Source organism: Dipteris shenzhenensis, chromosome 11 (assembly GCF_047967505.1).
Source record: "Dipteris shenzhenensis isolate YYH24624 ecotype China chromosome 11, Dip_SZ_1.0, whole genome shotgun sequence".
Classification (NCBI taxonomy): Eukaryota; Viridiplantae; Streptophyta; class Polypodiopsida; order Gleicheniales; family Dipteridaceae; genus Dipteris; species Dipteris shenzhenensis.
In genome coordinates this window covers 52,653,814-52,676,695 of record NC_141606.1, presented here as the reverse complement: position 1 = coordinate 52,676,695, position 22,882 = coordinate 52,653,814, and the positions used below count along the sequence as shown (strand labels likewise).

The 22,882-nt window shown below is 45.5% G+C and overlaps 1 protein-coding gene across 2 annotated transcripts in view; it reads left to right on the top strand.

The window, feature by feature from the left end:
• LOC147897163 (uncharacterized) overlaps positions 1 to 20,515 on the top strand; it is a 53,853-nt gene extending 33,338 nt beyond the window's left edge. For both annotated transcript variants that reach the window (XM_087381478.1, XM_087381477.1), the window contains 3 exons: positions 18,900 to 18,975; positions 19,671 to 19,761; positions 19,895 to 20,515. In XM_087381478.1, coding sequence (XP_087237604.1) covers positions 18,900 to 18,975; positions 19,671 to 19,761; positions 19,895 to 20,014 — 287 coding nt within the window. In that variant the 3' untranslated portion in view covers positions 20,015 to 20,515. The remainder of the gene's footprint in view (positions 1 to 18,899; positions 18,976 to 19,670; positions 19,762 to 19,894) is intronic.
• Positions 20,516 to 22,882: the final 2,367 nt, after the last annotated feature.

Below are 22,882 nucleotides of genomic sequence, written 5' to 3'. Positions count from 1 at the left end.
TTAGGTGGGGTTGGCGCTATAAAAATTTACTCTCATTCTCTCCATCTCTTCCATGCACAATATGCGTGGATATCCTTCTAGCGCAAAGAGATGTATCAGATAGGCGCTAGAAGGTGGGGGGCATTTCCTACAGGCAGGAGTGAAATTTGCTCTGATACCACTGTAAGAAATCCTAGATTTACTATATTTAGAAATGTGTTAAGGAACGGAAAAGGAGACTGAAATAGCAGAGAACAAGGAATATTTGTATTGCTTGAGTGTCTGTAGTGTATCATCCATACAGTTGGGCCTTTCTTATATAGAGAGTGAAGAGTCACACATGAAAAGGTGTGTACTCCAAAGTGTATGTGCATGAAGAGGTGTGTACCTCTTGTGAAGGATGTGACCCTTGATGAGAGGGTACATTACAATGGTAGTGTCTCTTCAATAGAATGTCTCTTGTGAAGGGTTGTGCCTCATAGGAAGTGTCTTGTCGAAAGGGCATACCCTTCCACAAGTGTCCATTCATCAAACCATCCATAAGTTTAAGGTATAGAGAAAGGAATACGTCACAAATCGTGACACAAACTTGCCTTAATGCTGCGTCCTGCTGCCATGTGGCAGTTCTACACCAGGCCTGCCTGCTGCATGTTCCTGCTCTGCCTTGACCTGTCAAACAGCTCCAGAAAGCTTCTGTTTGGTGTGCAAGTCTGCAGCTCTGGTTGCTGCCCTCTGACCTGGCCCGGACAGCCTGTCTTGCTGTCCTTGCATAGCCCCTTCTGCTCCATGCTGTCCACATGGAAGCTTGCATACTGCCCATGTTGCAGCCCTGCATATGGCTTTCAGGTTTGCCCCCGTGGCAGTCCAACTTTCTTCCCACGTGGCATCTCGTATGTACTGTAGTACACCTCCCCCATTCTCTTCTCATTTGAGCACTCACTTGTGGGGAGGTGACCTAGATAAATCCAACACCCTCTCTCATTGAGTCACCATAGGCAAATACCCACACGTTGATGCAGATGCTCCATTAACTCCCATGGAGAAGCACTCTGGAACAAGTTGAAGACATCCTTGCTGATTGAACCCGCGGCTCCCGCTATTGCAGGTGCAGTCCCGTTCAAGCAAACCATTCTAGTACTGAGGTGCAATCCCCCTTAGAGTCTAAGGATAGCTTGGATTGTGCCAGGTCCTCGCTCCTATGGTCTGTTTCAACTTGTCTTCACTTTGGCAATATCCACAGACAAGTTACCGGCCTGAACAATGAGATCCCAGTGGCTGATCCACATAGATCTCGAAAACCAAGTGTATCTCCATAATTCCTAGACCATGAGCTCCATAGGAGCTCTCAAGTAGGTAAATCATGTGGTGAAATATACTCTCTTGACCCGTAGATGTCCCTGTCTCCACCATGAAGGCCTCAACACGTTCATCATGTTCTCCTTCCAGCAACTTGCATCCGAGCTTTGAAGAAGCACCAAGATGTCCACCTTAGCCTACCAGGAAGGCTTTCTCCCTCCTGTGCCTCAACACCTGAGAAAAGCAAAACTTTTTCCCATAGCATGCTACTAAAGTCTGAATGTATGCACAAAGAATACATGTACCAATGAATCCACCCATTTGTGTGCTTGCTTTGAAAACAAGCCAAGTACCTCATGGAGGCATCCACAATATCCTTGTGTAAACATGTCGTGCCATCTTTAGTGTGCCTGCATCCAGGTGACTATGATCCTTGAGGACCTCTCAAAGACACCTCCCTCATGCAAGTGATATCAGCTTTGTATCCAAAGCAATCTGAGCAAACATTGCTGTCTTTCACCTCCACAAAGGGTATTGGTCCCTCTGACTATTAAGACCATTCTCAATGTCAAACATACACATTGGTACACCAAGATCTGCATATATTACCTCAATAACACTCGGAGTTGCCAAGAAATGTTCTTCAATTATAACCACATTTGTTGTTGGTTTTGATTCCTCTGACTCTTGATTGAACTCCTTCCTTCTCTTCTAGTCAGCCTTCTTCTTTCTGCAGTCCTTCGCAAAATGTACTAGCTGGTTACAGTATAAGCATTTCGTCTTCTTCTTGCCTCCGTGGGAAGGAGAGTCATCATCATCACGTTTGTCAGTCCTTTTGTTGTAGTTGTTGGGCTTGTTGTTATTAGCTTACCCTTCCATGTGCCTTTGCTCGTCTTGCGCAATAATGCCTTGTCGTGGGATTGGGTTGTACTCTTTTCTTGAGCTTATTCTTGCAGAAGCAGAGGCAAGAGCTCCTTGAATGTCACCGGTGCCGACGGTTGTCATACAACGATGATTGTAACAAACCCTTTGTAGCTCCTAGGAAGCATGCCAAGCAAAAGCCTAGCAATGTGCACGAATCCGTTTGTTGACCAGTTGCTGATAGTTGATCCCTCACCACCTTCATCTTGGTGATGTGATTCTCCACTGTGTCAGCCTCCTCCATCTTCATGTTGTAGAGTTCCATTTTCAGGTTGAGGATCCTGGCCACGTTGTTGATGTCGTACATATTTTTCAGCGTGCCATGCAGAGAACGCTGTGTCTACCAGTTGAATAAGAGATGCTTAGCCACCTTCATTCATGAGGTAGTTAAGCATCGAGAGCGCTTGCCTAGACTACAAAGGTAGGGGCGGAGCATAGATGCGGACTCATCTCAAAGCATGATCTTAGCCATATCACACAGACCCTCGTTGATCAAGTAGTCGGTGACATAGAGATCCAGAGCTAGCGACACGACTTACCCAACAGAGGAGGACACAGATCAAGCTTGAAGACATCCCCTCCATGTTCAAACCCGAGGCATGACCCACACGACCTACAGGAGTTGTTGTGGCCCTAGTTAAACGTAGAGCTGCAGCCAAGAGACCACGCCGGACTGCACCCGTAGAGAGCCGCCAGCATTGTATCCCTGATCTTATACCACCGCAGCCTCACCAACCTTTGGGTCCACCATGGCCTCTCTTCTAGAGCTCCAATATTTGTTGTATCGGGCTAGACATGGCACGGGACTTGATGTGACATGCTGATGTTGATGTCATGACTATGTCACAATGATGCTTTCTAGGACTATATTGTTGGAGATATCATAGCCAAAGAGTGTGTTGGTGTATAATAAGGTGATCTAGTACTAGTCTATGTGTGTGAGTCATGTGTGAGTGCCACGGGTCATCATGAGACTTATCCCATATGCGCTAGGTTATAGTGTGTGAGTGAGTAGCCTATATAAGGCTTGTACTTGACTTGTCGTGTCACACTTAATGAATGAATGAAAGCCTTTTGTCATGTCTTCATTTGAGCATCATTTCCTCACACCCTAACCTCTCTCTCTCTCTCTCTCTCTCCAAACACGGTCTATCTATCGAACGAAATGGGGAAAGGTGGCAAGGATACGGATAAAGCCGCCAAGAAAGACGACAACAAAGCCAAGAAACAAACACAACTAAAACTCGAAGATGTGAACACACGCTACAACCGCAGTGGATTCAGAGTGGACAGCAAGGCAAAGGCGGGACCCACCTCTGACTCAGCTTCAGTCACGGCTTCAGCTTTAGTTTCAGTTTCAGCTTTAGTCTCAGCCTTGGTCTCAGCTACATCCTCATCTTCAGCCTCAGCTTCAGCATCAGCTCTAGCTCTTGTTTCAGCTACACTTTCAGCTCGACTTAGCCTACAGTTACAGCTACTGGCTCTGACACACCCCTACCCATGACATCAATTGCTCCACCCTCCCTTAGGATAGAGGGATTGCCACTGCCACCATCTCTTCCTTCTTCTCCCGCTATAGTTCTCTCTTCGATTATGACACCTACTTTGAAGAGGTCATACACTGTCCCACACTACTCGACCTTTCTCTCCCCTCTGCCTCTCAGTCAGTCCACACTCCCACACCCCGTTGGGATCGCCTCCTCCAGGCCACTATTGTCTCCATATCGCACCCATCTCACCCTATCATCACCTAGCCTCCAGTCTCATCCTCACACTTTCAGGCCACAGTCCTTTCAGTTTTCGTTAGAGCATGGACTAGCTGACCCATCAGAGACTTGGGAGTACTTGTTGATGGAGGTCCAGAGCATCCAAGAGCGCGAGAGGGAGATGTCACGCTTCGCACAGGAGCAGACTTGCTTCACCCAGGAGTAGGCACGTCTCATACAGGAGTAGTCTCAAGCTATTTGAGTCCAGGCTGATCTTATTCAGGGGCTTAGACAGGAGATCTCACAACTCCGACAGGAGGTCACTGCCATACGTACAGTCCCAGGGAGCACCCCAGTTGTGGAGGCACAGATTGCGAGTATGCAATCTACCATTGAGGAGACGTCCAGATGGGTTGACGTAGCCAAACGGGAACCTGCAAGGGTAACCGTTTCGGCTATCCTTCTGGAGCAGCAATAGAGAGCCAGCAAGGCTCTCAACATCAGAGTACGTGAGATTCCTCGCATTGAGGCTATACCGATGGTAGATGCGCAGGCCTTTGTGACCACTACCCTAGGGGCGACTGAGCACAAGATTGAGAGAGCATGGCGGGTTGGGAGGGACCCCAACCGAGAGCAGTCCCTTATCATACGGTTCCATGACGCCCAGGCACGACTTTCGGCTTTACGTCGTAGGTCAGCCTTACGAGACCAGTTAGCGATCTCCATGGATGAGGACCTCACTCCACTACAGGTTGAGGAGAAGCGTTTTCTGTTTCAACAGCGGGATCAGGTTCGCAAGGAGGGGAAGTGGGCAGTAGTACGAGATGGACGACTCCTTACAGGCCCCGTCGGGCACCCACCTCTCCTACCGCATAGGGAGGCGGGGTCTATGAGACCCGGACATCCGAGACCCTATCCTGTACCATCTGGAACTGTAATGGTACCTTATGGTTAGAACCAGGGAACTTCTCGGAATCCTATACAGGTCATGACAGTCTTTTACACAGAGACATATCAGAGTCCAAAGCGCCCACTACCAGTAGTTAGCGGGTATACATGGGAGTCTGTCTACGGAGATGAGACGAGGGATACATCAGGGGTTCGAGGGTTAGGAGGAGTCGTAGTCCTTTACAGATCCACACTTTTGGGGGCCATCTTAGTGGAGCAGAGAGATCCATACTCTAGGTTTCTCTGGATCTATTTGACACATGGATAGCCGGGATTTGTTTATTGCAGTTTGCTACTTCCTCCACGAGACCTCCCGCTTTGCCAGAGATACTCGAGGGGAGGATGAGACATCCCCATTTGTTGCTCTTTACTAGTCCATCGTTGACTTCTCTAGCCGTGGGGAAGTCCTCCTAGTTGGGGACTTCAACGCGAGGATAGGGGCTCGTCAGGCACCACTTCTCGACTTTAGGGATGATTCCACTCTACTACCAGACATTGCCATTGAGGAGGCAGGTATGCTACGAGTTTTAGCTGACAGACGAGGACCGCTCACATCTTATGGACATGCACTATTAGACCTCGGTAGGATGCATGATCTTATCATCTATAATGGTCTTAACAGATGGCCCGCATCAGGTGGCTTCACTTGCTTTCCGCATGGGGGAGGCTATAGTGTTGTAGACTACATAATGGGATCCCTTGCCTTCACATCTCTCATCACTGACTTTACCGTAGCACCTCTCCCTCCAGGGGCTGATCACACCTATCTTTTCTTTAGCATTTCTACCCCCCGTCGCATAGCACTTTCTACCTCGTTGAGTTCTTACTCCACCTACCATGATATACGCTTTGATTGCGATCACTCACTTGCTTACTCTGGTTGTCTATACATACTTCTCGCATACATTGACTTTATACGAACCCCAAGCAAACAGCTTCATTAAATAGCTTGGCTAAGATCAGGGCTAGGAGGTTAATCCCATATGCAATGAACTCAGTGCATAGTCCCTCATGATTCTTCGCTCGGCCATTATGAAGTTTCATTACGGCATCCTTTACCCCCTCCTAGTGAAGAGGGTGTAGGACGTGGGGCGTGGCATATGTAATAGGTTAGGGGCTGGTTGATTCGGAATATCATAGAGCGTGCGTGCATAATTAGTCCACACGTGAGTGTCAGTGAGTGGTAGGGGGCATCGTCCCTCTAGAAATCTCCGCCATAAGTCCTTAGAGTTGTTACTGAACAGAATGTTCAGTAGCTCCTCCTCGTTTCGACACACGAAGTCCAATTTCTTCTTGCGTACCAGACAATGATACTCGTGTAGCGTCCCTGGTTCACCCGGAAGGCTATTTTTTGTTTCGAATCTGAGCTGACGGCGTAAAGCCTTCACTCATCATCGTACCAGCTATTACAGGGTACGGTCCCAGGAGGTGGTGGGCGGGTGGAGCGGGTGGTATGGGAAAAGGCGTGAAGAGCAGTCTCGTGTAGTGAGCGAGTGACTAGGGCAGCGCGATTGCCTTGTGGATCTCATGAACCTGGAGAACTAGAGGACCATTATGATTGGACATGTCATGTCCAAGATTTATGCATCAGTACTTGATTCTAAGGTCAGCAGATTTGCTCTGAGTGTCGAGGACTCAGAGCAGCGGGACAAGCCGGCGGGATCATGGGACCATGGACCATATTCTCGCGCTCAGATGTATCATCGAGGAGGTGAGGGCATGGAAGGAGAGGGTTTACTGTTGCTTTGTGGATTTCCGCAAGGCATTTGACACCGTTCCGAGAGCCCGCCTCATACAACGCCTACAGGATTTGGGTTATGACCAGGAGATCATTTGGGCTGTCATGACACTTTATGAGCGAGTTTCAGGCAGAGTCCGGACAGGATCTGGATGGACAGACGAGATCATGAGCACTATCAGAGTCAAACAAGGGTGCCCATTATCACCTACCTTGTTTGGCCTCACATCGACGAGCTCGAGACAGTGATGCAGGCACAAGGTGGGGTAGGTTGCTCCCTCGCGGGCACGCTGATCCGGATATTACTTTACGTAGATGACGTGGCTCTCTTGTCCTCCTCAGCAGAGAGACTCCAGAGACACCTTGACGCACTACAGTCCTTTGACGCACTATAGTCCTTTTGTGAGTCTCATGATTTGAAGGTCAACTTGAGTAAAACCAAGGTTATGATCTTCAATACATCTGGAGCCGTCATGTGAGATGAGCATTTCACATTTGATGGGTCCCTTGTTGAAATAGTTTCATCATACACTTACCTTGGGGTCGTCTTTTTCGGACCCATCTTCACCATGAGACCCGCGATGCGTGCACGCTTGAGCAGAGGATATACTTCATTGTCTAGGCTAGGCTAGAGAGACAGTGCTTCCGCTCTCACTTTCAGGATCCACGGACCAAAGAGTTGCTTTTTGATTCCTTGGTCCGCCCAGCAAGGATGTATCGCAGTCCATGCTGGGGGCCAAACTTGTCGGATACAGAGTGGGCCAGGGTGGAGCGGCTACAGGTTCTCATGTTATCATGGATGATCCGTGGTAAGCCATCAGTCCCTCACCAGATCATTCAGGCGGAGTTTGGGTCACCCCCATTATAGCTAGATGGTGCATTTCAGGTCATCACGTATCTGTACCGAGTCAGGGAGTATGGGGATTACACATCCGGGCGTAGCAGGATACCATGGCTAGCATTGTCCTCTTCTATGGCACTTGTAGCAAGGGGGGATCAAAGGTGCTGATATGAACGCAGAGAGAGATGGTTTGCAAGACTCGGGCTCCACATGGACAGACTGCCTCCTTTCCAGTACAGCATGGATGCTCCTTTTTCTCCCCTCCTATCACACGAGGTCAACCAGGTTATCCGCGAGGATCTACTACAACTACACATATTCCGGACCTGGTTGGGCCCGAGTGATCTTCTAGTGAAGCTGGGCTTCTACAAAGATCACTTCTTACATGTCATAGCGGAGGGTTTCATTGATCCACCAGGATACACGCAGATTCACCTACCCCCCTCACTGAGGATCTCTCTTGGGCAGTTCCATGTCTCTTCACACAGACTTCCTATTGAGAGCGGCAGAGCGGAGTGGTTACCGAGGGAGAGGCGCATATGCACACTATGTGACATGCAAGAGGTTGAGACAGAGGAGCATTTCATCTTCAGGTGTCCTGTCTACTATGAGATCCGAGGGCGTTTCCACTGCCTCTTCAGAGATAGTTATGGAGTTTTGGCCCGTTTCCTCTCCTACCCTGACCAGCGATGTTTGGCTGCTTTCATTCATGAGGTGCTCAGATACCGCGATAGGATACTCCGAGCACGGAGACAGGGGCAGAACAGACTTCCTCCTTGACTAATACTTCTCAAAGCTCTATCACGGAGTTCTTTCAGCCAGATCACATAGACCCCCACAAGGCGAGGCCTCGACATGATCGTGACCCGAAGCCTGTGACCCAACACCTCAGACAGAGGGTTGACTCACAAATCATACTTGGGGACATCCCCTCCTTGTTTAGGGTCGGAGCCCGACTGACCGGGGTCACAGTGGCCTTGGTTAGATGCAGAGCTACGACCAGGAGACGTACCAAGACTGCACCCTTGGAGGGGCGACAACGCTCTATTGCTGACCTCATTCCTCCACTTCCACAGCCCCATCCATCTTGATGTCCTACTGCTGTTGATGATGATGATGATGGTTATGATGATGTCGACGATGATGCTGAGATTGATATATATATAGTCAAGATATGACTATGTTGTACTTAGGATTTAGTACTGTCATTTTGCATTTTCTGCATTTTGTATTGGTATGGATGCTCGTTTAGTAGCTCCACTACCACAGTTCATTGTATCAGGTTTCTCATAGTCTCATAGACCCATCGGTCTTCCGAAGACTTTAATATCTTTCTTTCTTTCTTTCTCTCTCCACCATGTTTCTAACATGGTATCATAGCAGGTCAGTCCTGCCCTAGCCCGCCCTGCCACGTTGTCATCTCCAACAAACCCTAAACCCTAACTCTGCACAGCCACCTCTCCTATGCAACTTGCTGATTTTCGCCTCTAGCTGCCTCCTCTCAGCCATTTGCATCTGTTTAGTGCCTCCACAGCCTGCCGCCTTCATTCAAGCCCTCTTGGAGCTGTAGCTAGGCCCTTGGCAGCCTCTCGGATAGCTGGCTGGTCGGCACATCCTGCAAGAGGTGTCTACACATGTGGACTCTTGAGGTCTTTTTGAAGCCTTCTATCGCCGAATTTAGGGTTTCAAGTGCCGTTGGTGCATAGCTGCCTTCAACAGAGCAGTTTTGGAGGTTTTCAACGCCAAGACCAGCCTTTGCACTTCGGAGTGCCCTAGTGAGCCGCTTTACAAACTTTGCACCTGCTGCAGCACTTCAAGCAGTTACTACGACCACAAGAGCTCCATTTCTGGTTCAGTTCTGCATTTCAGAGCGTATTCTTGCTGTGTTTTGATTAGGGTTTGTATTTGGAGCACCTACAGCCACCTATATCTGCCCACTTGCATACGTGGAGTCTACTATTGTATTTTGGGAGTTCTAGACCAGCCGCCATACTTGCTCGTTCTTCATCTGGTGCTGCAAGTTTGTTACCTCAGTTTGCACACATGGAGCCTCGCCCTCGTGGTGAAGATCAATCCGCATAAGTCTCAGCTTGGGATGAGAAGAATGACAAGGCACTCGCGCTTATTGGTGTGAGGTTGGCTAACAAACTACTTCATCATCTTGACCTCACTACTTCAGCCAAGGAGACATTGGACAAGCTCGAGAATATATATGCCACATCTACTAGACCTGAGGAGCAAGCTTTATCTGCTATATTACATGATCTATCCCTCTCTGAGGTGGTAGATGATGAGCAGTGAAGTTGTCCCTCTAAAGTGAATGTATTTGGAGTCAATAACAGGTACTCTGCCCTGGGTTGTCCTTCAAAATTAATGTATTGTCTTTTACTTTGGTTGATGGAGCATCATTTCCTAACACCCTAACCTTCTCTTTCTCTCTCTCTCTCTCTCCCCCCACCATGTTTCTAACATATATAGCATTTAGCATCTAACATGGGTGATGATGTTTGTTTTAGTAGGCCCCGCCGCGATGTGACACAGAGCCAGCGACACGACATCTTAGATAGAGGGTTGATGCACATATTACACTCGGGGATATTCCTTCCTTGTTCAGAGTTGGGGCTTCACCGATAGGGTTCATTGTAGCCCTTATCAGATGCAGAGCTACGACCAGGAGACAACACAGGACCACGTCCGCGGGCAGCCAGCAATCTCTGACTTTATGCCCTCACTACCTCGTCCCCCTTGACGCTCCGATGATGAGGATGTTAGTGTTGTGTAGATGATCATCATTGACATGACTTTGCAGCACTCAGCACTTACCATTTGTATTCTGCATTGGAGTGGATGCTCATTTAGTAGCTCCACCCACACAGCTTGTTTGTATCAGGATTTTCACAGTCTCATAGACCCATCGGTCTTTCGAAGATTTTAATAAACTTTCTTTCTCTCTCTTTTTGTCTCTCTCTCTCTCTCTCTCTCTCTCTCTCTCTATGCAATGCAGAATTATCTTGGGGAGGACATCTCAATATTCAAAAGGAATTTAATATGCAAAATAAGGACCAGCTCACATGATCTAGCAGTGGAGAAGGTTAGATGGATACGACCCAAGATCCCAAGGGAGGCGAGGATATGCAAAATCTGCCCTACAGGGGAGGTAGAAGACGAGCAGCACATACTCCTAAAATGTCGAGCATACACACACATAAGGGAGAACCATGGCAACAATTGTTGTAATCTGAAGAATCTATTGGAACAGCCAGCCCACAAGTTTGGAAGCTACTTACAAGAAATCTTGGAACATCGCAGCAAAATTCTCGGACTAGCACAGAAAATAGTCCGGCAAATACTCACAATTTAGAAAGATTTGGGAGACTTTTATTTCAATGGTTTAATGGACCACTAATTAATTTAATAGTGGTCACCAGTCCCATAGATCCTGAGGGTCTCAAAAGGACTTCAATATAATCATATCATATTATATCTTTAATAACCTCTCTCTGTCTTTCTCTCTCACTCTCTCTCCCCCCCACCCCCCTCTTCCCACCTCTCTCTCTCTTTCTCTCTCTCTCTCTCTCTCTCTCCCCTATCCCATCGCCTTCCTTATCCCCCTCATAGTCTCTTTCTTCCGCTCTTCTATCCTCTTTTCTCTAATCTGCCCCCCTACCCCTTTTCTACAGAGGGGGGTCTGAGTCCGCATTTATGCTAATAATGATGGTGATGACCTCTGCATCTCGTAGTACCCAATCCTTGACTGCTAGTGTCACCACTGCTCCAGCCACATTCTTGACATCTTGTGGCCTTAGCTCCTCTCCTGTTGTGATCTCCTAGATCATCCGAACCACTAGGTGGCTCTGGATCTTCATCTTTAAGTTGCTTCCGTTAAGCTTACCCGATTCCCTAAAACTTGGAATGGGCAGTCTAGCAACCATGAAGAGGAAATGAAGGGCTTAGGAAGTGTACACGTGTCTTAATCTAGATCACCCTACTTCTCCCAAGGGTACCTGTCCTTTAGATGTTGAATGCGTTTTTCTACAAGCTGAACAGGAGATGTAGTGTACACAGTACATGTGCCTTAATCTAGATGACCCTCCTTCTCCCAAGAGTACCTGTCCTTCAGACGTAGAATGCGATTTCTACAAGCTGAACCTGGATTTAATTTGACAATTTTCTCACCTTGGAGCTCCCGACACTTGTGAGTCTCCCTCAGGGCTTTGACACCATGTTAGAAAACAGAGGTGGAGGTTGCTTGCTATAGCCAACACTCCCCGCAGCAGAAGATAAACAAAGACGTAAGCCCACGAAACAGTAATATATATTGTGGACCAAAACCATCTAAAAAATGGGTACATAGTGTGTCACTATCTAGCAGCAGGGTGCTACCTAGATATGGTCCTCTACGACTTCCAGAACTGTTCTCCTACCTCCTCGTGGCACCTTCAATATACTCTCACCTTGCGTCCTCTGCTAGAGCTTCAGTGGGCTGTGTAGGGATGCCCGCAAACACACCTTTCTGCTCCAATGACAACTAATTGTAATTTGTGTTTACTGCTTCATCCTTGACTTCCTTGCTGCTGTCTCTGGAGCCAATGGTAAGGCACAAGTCTCCCGCGATTCCTGTTCTTGCTGCTGTGTAAGCAACCTTGTATGAGGACCTTCTTCTGGTGTTCTGGACCTCCCTGCTGCTATGTTGGCAGCCCAATGTGAGGCACCAAAGACCCTGCAAAGTGGAATGTGGAATGCGCCGTTGGTGCCCTTTGTATAGGCTTGGAAAGACCTACAAACCATTTGACCAGTCTGCAGACTGGCCGAAAGTCTGCAGACTGACCTGACTTTCTGCTGCAGACACACAAAGTTGCCCAAATGCTGTACCCTGCTGCCATGAGGCAGTTCTACAGCAGGCGCCCGTCTGCTGTGTGTTCCTGTTTTGCCCCGACCTGTCAAACAGCTCCAGAAAGCTTCTGTTTGCTGCGCAAGTCTGCAGCTCTGTCTGCTGCCCTCTGACCTGGCCCTAACAGCTCCACCTTGCTGTCCTTGCATAGTCTCTTCTGCTTCAGGCTAGTGCTGCTCCTGTTGTAGTCTTCTGACAGGTTTCTATGCTGTCCACATGGCAACTTGCACGCTGCCATGCCATCTGGCAGCCCTGCACAGGCCTTCAGGTTTACCCCTGTGGCAGTCCAACTTACTGCCCACATGGCATCTCCTATTTATTGTTAGTACACCTCCCCCATGCTCTCTCCTCATGTGGGGACTCATAGGTGGGGAGGTGACATAGATAAACCCAACATTTCTAACCTAAGGCATCCCCCCTTAGGGTAATATGATCATTAATTTAACATTTCCTCCCCCTTAAGAAGAGTTGGCGGCCTTGAAACAATGTTAGGAAACTGTTTTTTGGAGTTTGCTAAGACTTTCTCATGTAGCATTCTTTTTTAAACCATCCTTCCACTTTACTAAATATTCTTGAATAACTTATATGGCACGTACACCTTTCTTTAACATCAAGAATTCTCTCGTGCTCATGTGGAAGCATTGGAGTTTAATTAAATGTATGACAAGCTCTTGACTATCACCTTCTAGGAGTTGCTTCCTCAAATGACAAACATGATATACTAGATGTACACTTCATTCTTTTGGGAAGGGGCTAACTTATATGCAAGCTCACCAATCTTCTGACGTATTGTAATTTGACCACAATACCTTAGAGATGACTTAGGACACTCACTGGTCTTTTGGATTTTAGAGGACTTAGATACTCCTAAATAAACTCTCTCACCTTCTTCAAATTCCGCATTTTTATCTATGTGGATTTACATAACTTCTAGCTCTTTCTTGTTCTTTCTTAACGCTTTCCTGGGCATGCCTCAACATGTACTGCATGTCTTGGAGAAAGCATTTGGCCGTTTGTACCCTTTCTCTCTTTAGAGGACTTAGGTACTCTTAATAAACTTTCTCGCCTCCACTTTGTGTCTACGTGGATTTACATAACTTTTAGGCAAACCATATAACCTGAAAACTCCTTTGACAAACAATCTTGCCAACTAGGGGTTTTCACATTTTTTCATGGTTGGAATGAATTGGTCGATCTTGGTCAATCAATCAACGATCACCCACACGGAGTCATGTCTTGTATGTGTTCAAGGTACCTCAATAATAAAGTCCTTAGAGATATTTTCCCATTTACAAGATGGGATCTCTAGTAGATGTAGAAAATTGTCTCATTTAAGACTTTCGCCTTATTAACTTGGCACTTCTAGCACTTAACAACATGGTCTTGGACGTCCTCATTATTATTGGCAAGAAGAATTGTCTTTTCAAAAGAGCATAAGTATTTTGGATCTCAGTATGTCTTGCACTTCGGCTATCATGATGTTGGAATAGAATGGTCACCTCCCCACTTGCGAGCCCCAATATGAGGAGCACATAGGGGAGGTTGACATGCAACATAGGATGTGATGAAGGGATATGGATTAGGTCTGCCATGTGAGCAATATACTTACTGCCACATGGGCAGCATGCACACATCCTTCTTGGAGCAGTTTTAGGGCAGTCCATAAGGCCTTCCTTGTTAGGCTCACTGTCAGTGCACATCGAGGGATGGATGTGGGGTTGGAACAGGCCTGGCCATGTGCCCCTATATGGGGCCTTAGGACTGGTGTAGGGCTAGCATACAAGAGCAAATAGCAGGGAGCTTGGCATTCATAGGCGTGGCCCCAGGGCAACAAGCTGTAAAACTTGCTACACAAGAGGGCTCAATCTCTAGCATAGTCACAACAAAACACGTTTCTTCGGGAAAGAAACGTTTCAAAACGTTTCTCATGTTTCGAAACGTTTCTATCCGAAAGAAACGTGGACAAGGGTAATATTACAAAAAATTATACATGTTAAGCATCATTTGAACATGCCATATAAATGTGGGAATATTTTAGACATTTTTGTGGGATTGATGCACGTGCAAAGTATCATTCCCATTGGGTATGTACGAGTTCGAATAACACACCTCAGAGCGTGTTTTTTGACCGTTGTGCAAAGACTTGGTGAAAAACGGGGTTTATGACAACTTCGATTATCCAAAACATATGTGATGTGCACGATACTTTGCTTGCACCTCAACATAGGTAATATTGTTGTGTCTTTTACGAAATCACACATGCTAAATGGTGACGAGACTATGCACGTATGTCTGATATGCTTTGAATAGTCGTAGTCACCGTAAACCCTTTTTTTCACCAAGTGTTATGCACACCTATCATGATACTTTGCATGCGCCTCAACATGTGAGATTGAGGCCTATGCAAAGTATCATGCCCATCGGGTATGTGTGCGTTTGAATAAAACACCTCATAGCGTGTTTTTTGACGGTTGTGCATAACACTTGGTGAAAAATGGGATTAATGCAGACTTTGACCATCCAAAGCATATCTGATGGGCACGATACTTTGCATGGGCATAGGTAAGATTGAATGTGTGCAAAGTATCGTGCCCATCGGATATGTGCGCATTCCAATAACACATCTCAGAGCGTGTTTTTTGAGGTTTGTGCATAACACTTGTGAAGAACAAGTTTTGTGGCAGCTTCGACCATCCAAATCATATCTGATGGGCATGGTAGCTTGCACATGCCTCACTATTTTTTCGTCTAGCCATTCCATTATGCTGAGGAGTGTACCATATTGTGCATTGATGTTTAATGTCTCTCTCAGCTAGAAATTTGGTTTATGCCTTGGACTTATATTCCCCTCCCCGCGATTTGAGTGTAGAGTTTGTATTTTGCATTAAGATTGATTCCCGACCAAGGCAACAAAGTGCTTACACAGAATGTATACTTTAGATTTATGCTTGATAGTAAATCTTATGAAGTCATCTATGAAAGTAAGAAATAGAAATGACCTCCAAGAGATTGAGTCTGCATCGGACCACAAACATCATTGTGTACAAGCTGCAATTGTCGTGCAGCTTGGACTGCCCCATCCTTTTGAAAAGAAAATCTATGCATTTTATCCAAACTATAGCCCTGACATATGTGCTTGGTTTTCTCTGCTCAAGCAGCGGGTCTTAGGAGTTACTTGACTTTGAGTTTGGCAGTGTAGAGGAAGTTTGGGCACCCCCTGAGGTGTACTGTCAGGCGTCCCGTGCCAAGATCAACTGGACCAAATTACTCGGTTTCATCTCGGGTGGTGACTAAGGAGACCTAGGATCTCTTGGACTAGAGGGCCACTTGGATTGCTAGGTGGGCATTGACATTTGAGCTTACTAGCAGATTGCCCCAAGAGTGTGAGGCACAAGCTGCTTTATTGGAGGTCGGCCAAACTCTCTCTAGCAGGCTAAGCCTTAGTGGCCAACTAGGTCTTGGCCACGGCTTGGTACACATGCTCATGCTGGTGTTTTCCTAGGGGATGCATGGGGCAGCAGCTCAGGGGCTTGGTGCACAATTTCTTGTGACCAGGATCGCATGGCACCCAGAACACTAGAGCCATGGTTGCTTTGGCAAATTGTGATTTTGCCCTAGGAGGTGGCAGGACTTGGCATCATCAATTGAAAGATGTAGGGCAAAGCTTTACTAGGCAAGCTTATAGTGTGTGGCCTTAGCCTAGGTTCAAAGCCTTGGAGGCTCTTGCTAGGGTAAGGACTTTTTAGTACCACCCCATGCATGGGAGGACAGTCGCAACAGTCTCATCATATGAGAGTGAGGTGGGTTCTCGCATAAGAGCCAAAAGGCGTGCACGCTTCTACAAGGCTTGGCCTGTAGGTGTATCTACACATTCACAGATGAAGGCATCCATTGGTTCGATTGTTGGACCTTGTTTTTGAGATTCCATAGGTATCTCTAGAAACAGGTTGGACAAGTCACTTTTTCTTGTACTTTCTGCAACAATCAACGCGACATGGACAATTGATTTGCATTGTTGGTTTTTCCTCAAGAATTTACAGAAGGTTCTACTCTTTTGGGGAAGGGAAATAGGTATCCTCTCTTATCCTCTCTATGCTACCTCTGTTTTAAACATGGTGTGAGTGAGACAGAGAGAGATATAGGCTAGGGAGTGAAGAAATGGTAGAAAAATGTAGAATCCATAAAGGCTTTCATTCATTCATTAAGTATATCATGACAAGTGAAGTACAAGCCTTTATAGGCTACACAATGACACACTTGCACCAAGTGCATATGGGATAAGTCCCATAGTGACACGTGGACCTCACATATGACTCACACATGAACTAGTACTAGATCTCCTAGTACTACACACCAACACATCACATCAACACACTCTTTCGCTATGATATCTCCAACACCCCCCTTCAGAGCAAAGAGTGTGAGACCCAACACGCAAAGAGTAGACCGATCCCCCCTCCACCGCAATACTGCAAAGAGCAAGTCCAAATATACTACACCTCCTATGTGATAGTGACTTCTCAGTCAGCTTGTGACCCGCAAGGGCAAACCATCACTCGTCACCCCCCCTTACTTTGAATTGGGTGGTCAATATCATCAAACCAAAGTAAAAGACAATACATTCATTTTTGGGGGACAAGCTAGGGCAGGGTACCTCTTATTGACTCCAAATACATTCATTTTAGAGGGACAACTCAAGGCTAAGAATCTTTATTGACTCAACACAAAAACACATAGAGCTAAGCATCATCTACCACCTCAGAGAGGGATAGATCATGCAATATAGCTGATAAAGCTTGTTGCTCAGGTCTAGTAGATGTGGCGTAAATATTCTCAAGCTTATCCAAGGTCTCCTTAGCTGAAGTAGTGAGGTCACGTTGATGAAGCAGTTTGTTGGCCAACCTCACACCAATAAGTGCCATTGCTTTGTCATTTTGCTCATCCTCAGCTAAGAGTGGTGCTGATGAGTCTTCACCACGAGATGAGGCACCATAGTATCAATCTGAGGTAGCAAAGCCAGCAAGCTGAAATGGATAACCAGCAAATGAAGAGGCTGGTCTAGGGGATCAAACAACAACTTTGAGAATTGCTTGAATAAAAGTGTCCAGCTGCTAGTAGATGACCTTGGAGGTTCCAAAATGCAAACCCTAATGAAAAAGCAGCAAGAATACGCCTCGAAATGCAAATGAGCCAAGGGAAGAGCACTTGTGGGTTTGATGACTGCTCAAGATGTTGTAGTAGATGTATAGGTGCACAACAGCAGGTCTGAGCGATTGAAGGTGCTCCGGATGCAAAGGTGGGTCTTCAATGTGCAAGGCGGTTCTCTAGAACATCCGAGATGATATAGCAGAACACTCTTCTAAAAAACGGCATGTTCTAGATGCCCTAGAGATCAAGCTGCTCGTAGATGATGCTGGTGGAGGCGGTTGTGCTGCAGTAGCACCAAAACAGCTCGGAGATGCAAACAGCAGCCTCAAGTAGGTTGGAAAAGCCTCCAAAAAGCCTCGAAATTCTGAACCAACGTGCACATGTGGTCGGTTTCTGCTGTAGCGGCGTGCAAACAAAAAATTGGCAATGGAAAAGCTCCAAAATGTCTTCAAAGGTCCACATGTGCAGGCATGCCTTGAACAGTGTGCCAACCAGCAAGCTAGGAGACCGCCAAGGGAGGTAGAGCACTCAAGGACAGCTCCAAGGGATCCGAATGGTGGCAGCAGGCTATGGAGATTCTAGACGGGTAGAAATGAACACAAAAAGCTGCAAGAAAAAGGGGCGAAATGAGGCGGCTATGGCAGAAGACCTGGATGGGTAGAGAAGGCTGAAAGAAGGAGGTAGAACTGAGGCGGCTGCAAGAGGGAGGAGCTTGAGCAGAATTAGGGTTAGGGTTAGGGCTGAGATGACGTGGCAGGATGGCTATGGCAGATTGACTTGTGTGATACCATGTTAGAAACATGGTGTGAGTGAGAGAGAGAGAGAGAGGTTGGGGAGTGAAGAAATGGTAGAAAAATGTAGAATCCATGAAGGCTTTCATTCATTCATCAAGTATATCATGACAAGTGAGGTACAAGCCTTTATAGGCTACACAATCACACACTTGTACCAAGTGCATAGGGGATAAGTCCCATAGTGACACGTGGCACTCACACGACTCACATGAACTAGTACTAGATCTCCTAGTACTACAAACCAACACATCACATCAACACACGCTTTGGTTATGATATCTCCAACAACCTCGTGTGGTTAACTATTGACTTTATCAATTGAGGTCTTGTGAATAATTAATATTTATGTTTTCCTAGAATGTGGCGTGTAATCAATTGCTATCGTTATACTATTGAGTTTCCTATAATTTGTATTGTTTGCCATCTCTCGTGCATAATTGTCATGAATATAAGTTGATGCAGCTACGCATTATCCTTAAATATGTCAATTGCTCCATACAGTATTCTTTTATTCTCAGTATTGCCTAAATAATTCACTTTGCCCTATGAATGGAATAAAAACTGCAAACTATATGGAGGAAAGTCCATGCAGACTCTTATGAGAATAAATCTGATGCTTCTGCGTTTCTTTGTTCAGCAACCGGTAAAGCATCAGGTTTTGGACAGTTGAAGAATGGTTTCGTTTTTGAATGCTCTACAGGGTTTGCACGAGCGTGAGTTCAGATCTCTCTCAACCACTTATTTGTGCCATCATGCCATGAGTGTTTTTGTGTTTTCAATTTCATTAAGTATGACTCTGTGTGCTGGTTGCTTTCTCTTTTGCTAGTACCAGTAGGGTTCTACTCAACAACTGAGTAATGTCTCGTGTGGGTAAAGTCTAGGCAACTGATGGTAATGAGAACCTAAAATGCCATTGGCTAAGATATGACTATTAGTCTCTATAGAATACAGCAAAGCTACAGCCAGTCATATTGAGAGCTTTAAAATATTGATTTTCTTGCAAATGCATATTAATTTTCTTGTCTTGTGAAGGTCGTATGCCTTCCAAGTTAATGATGCTCCTGTTTTGTAGTCTCTTTATGTTTGAGACGGCATATGTCTCTTTGTTTTATGGGTGGCATCACTGAATTGCTTTATTTTCAGGATGCTTTAGTACCAGATTAGAGATTCTTTGCACTCTGCAGTGATAGTTCACAGTGGTGTGGTTGTAAACATGTCTCTGTTGGTTGTCTGATTATAGAGGTTTCCACCTCATGAAGCTTAGGGTAGGGAAGCTCTGTAATTTTGTCGTGAAGTAGCTTGTATGTGGAAGGTTTCTCTCTTGGGTAAAGAGGCAATTTTTTTCTTGTCAATTGTTGCAAACAGCTTTCTCAAGTTAGATAGATGCTACATGGGCAATTGTGTGCAGGCTATTGAGCAGGCCCACCTGTCCTGTCCTTGATGTGCTTGGCAAAAGTTTGTCATTTGAGATTGCTGTTGGATTGAATGGACGTGTTTGGGTGAGTCCACTCATTCTTCCAGCTAGCTTATGGTTACCCTCCTTAATTTTTGGTATTGCAATCATTTAAGTTCTGAAGTTCTTTGCCTTTATTGATGACATTTAGATACGGTGTCTGTTCTCGTTTTGAACAGGTGAATGCTCCAGCTGTGTCTACGGTCATCCTTGTTTCAAATGCTATTATGAATGCAGAGGTTTTGAGTCCAGCCCAGCAACAGTTAATGGTCCAGAGACTGCTTCAAAGGGTGCAATAAAAAATGCACGGATGCAATCTCGAGCTCAATGACAATACCAATTATGTAAGCCTGATCAAGATATCCAATTCCTGTGAGCATTGTTGAGAAAACTTAACAAGCAAAGCTGATAGGGCCTCCCAGATCTATCTTTCTACTTGCACTGGTAGTTTTGAGTTCACATAGGTTGCTTGAGTAACACTCCAGCAGTCTTTTCACCAGCTCAAGCATGAGGCTGGCCTTGCATGTCAAGCAAGTTGCTTGAAACCCTCCCTGCTCAGTGGTTGTGAGAAGAGTTTTTGTGCAATTGTCCTGATAATATCAGGCTGGTGGTATGAGCCTTCTCGTAATGGAATGTAGTCGTTGAACCAATTTCAAACCTTGCATGAGTTGGTCGTTCCAATGTTATGCTACTTGGAATCAGGTATTTTTTAGAGTGTAATTTCTTTTAATGGTGTTTCCATGATTTGATGTAAGATACATACGCACTTGGGAGGAACCATTGAGCCATAGAAGTGTGTATTTGTTGGCCACTTGAGTTTCACTTACGTGTTGCCAAAAGCCTATTCATGTAGGACTCTAGTTTTGCTCTCGCCTTCTTTTGTATGATTTCAGAATGAGTAGCTACCCCAAACCTAGCTTTCATTATTGTAGATATGGTACTTTCATATGCACGTGACCTCCTAATGAATCCTAAAAGAAGTAAGAGGTAGACACAATTGCGTTGTTCTTTTCAAGATTTTGGAGAGAGAGAGAGAGAAGCCAATCACCACCTTATTTTCTAGCTTAATCCAAGATTTAAAGCCTCTAATACTTACCACCCTCTTGGTGAATCCAAAGGCAAGGGGTTGTGAAAACGGATCTTGTCAAGAAGCATGCTTGTACAATCAAACAAGAAGAATCAAAGAGAAAAAGCTTGCAGTTGGAGCACTTGGTGGAGGCAAGAGGAGGCCATCAACATTATTGAAGGGGCATGTTGCCTTTACATAGACCGTCTCGTGAGACATTGAGCAACCACAAAAAGAGACCTACCAACACCATAAAAAAGGAATAAAATGTATGTGGATCTTCTTCAGTGTTTTGAGCGTAATATCACTCCATATAGTAGAGTGAACCATCTTGTGGTCCATAAGGAGTGCCTCCATTGTCAAAAATCATTAAACATAGACCAGGAATCCAAGGGATGAGATTGTGTGTCCAATTATGAATGAGAAGAATGGTCTTGAAGGGGGAAATACGAACAAATGTTGAAACAAGTTGGTGTGATTTCTATGCAACATTGCTAGTTGGAAGGAATTTCTTGAAAGGATTTTTCAAGGACTTTCCAACGAAGAAGTCCAAATAACTCCTTTTCCTTCACTTGGAGAGCTAAAGGAAGGTAAACTTTTTTTTTGGGGGGGTAATTCTCCTACAGATTTTAAAAGGGGAAAGTGTTGGCAAAAGGTGGTTTATCCTTAATATGACTTGCTTCCTCTCACAATGACTTCTCATAATTCTCTCTCTTTGCTAAAAAATGGTGGTCATGAGGGGAAAATTATGGTTGGGCAAATTTCTCTCTCTCTCTCTCCCCCTCTCTCTCTCTCTCTTCCATTGCCATAGCCACCATTGGCACACATATCTCCTTAGTTTGTCACAAGCAAGATGCCAAGGAAATCCTTCGCCACCGCTTTGGTAACAGCAATCAAGCCCTTAACTAGTCAAAGCTCAAGCTCATGGGAGGTGTTCCTACGAGATGAAAATTATGGCTTAAGGATCAGTTTAGCAAGGTTGAACCTACCTTGAAAGATCACTTGAGCAAGGTTGAAACCAGGTTGGCCACTCTCGAGGGCAAACCTAGCCCAATTCAAGAGATTTAAAAGCAAATCCAAGAAGCCAAGAAGGAGCTCATTATTCCCATATACAGGACTCAGGAAGCAAGCTGTAATCGACGAGGTAGTGCAATTGTGTAAGGCTAGTGTGGATAAAGGCAAATAAAACAGACATTCAGGATGAGTTTAAGGAATATGAAGCCAAGAACAACAATGCAATGAAGATTAGAATAGGCGGCCTTCTTGAAGCCTAGTTCAAAGAGGAGGATACATACAATGAGACTTGAGGAAAAATCAGAACAGCCAACCCTAATATTGCATGGTCAGGAGACGAAGGTGAAGATGGGACATATTCCATAACTTATGTTTGCCACTTTAAAAGGCACACCATTGTCACAATTAGCACATTGGATATGTGCATTAAGCTTCTTCGCCAATCTTACAAGTTGAAAGACACCAAGATATGGATAGCCGAGGAACTCACATGAGCTCAACTAAATCAAAAGGCAATGGAATTGCACAAGGTTAAGATTGCTCGGATCAGGAAGCTAAAACAAGACTTATTTGCCGATTTTAACGTGAAAGATCTTTGACTTATGCACTATTGTCTCGAAATTGAGTCCTAGATTCTTGGCTAATGCTTGAGCGGATTGATTATCACAATATATTGATATTGGCTTTGACTCATCAAAGTAATATGTTTTTGACAATAGTCTTATGAGCCATATAGACTCACATGTACTTGTTGTGAGTGCCCTATATTCTTCTTTAGTTGAAGACAAAGAAACTATTGGTCGTTTGTTTAACAACCATGATATAGCACCTTGACCAAGGACAAATGCATATCCTCGTGTGGACCTCCTTGTGTCATGATCTCTGGCATAGTCATTGTCACAATATCCATGCAACCTTGGATGACTTTTTCTATATTCTATTACAAACTGTCTTGTACCTCTAATGTATCTCAAGCCTCTCTTGGCTGCATTCCAATGAGACTGTCTTGGATTTGCCATAAACTATGCAAGTGACCTTACTTCATAACAAATATCTGGCCTTGTGATAGTTAGATATATGAGAGATT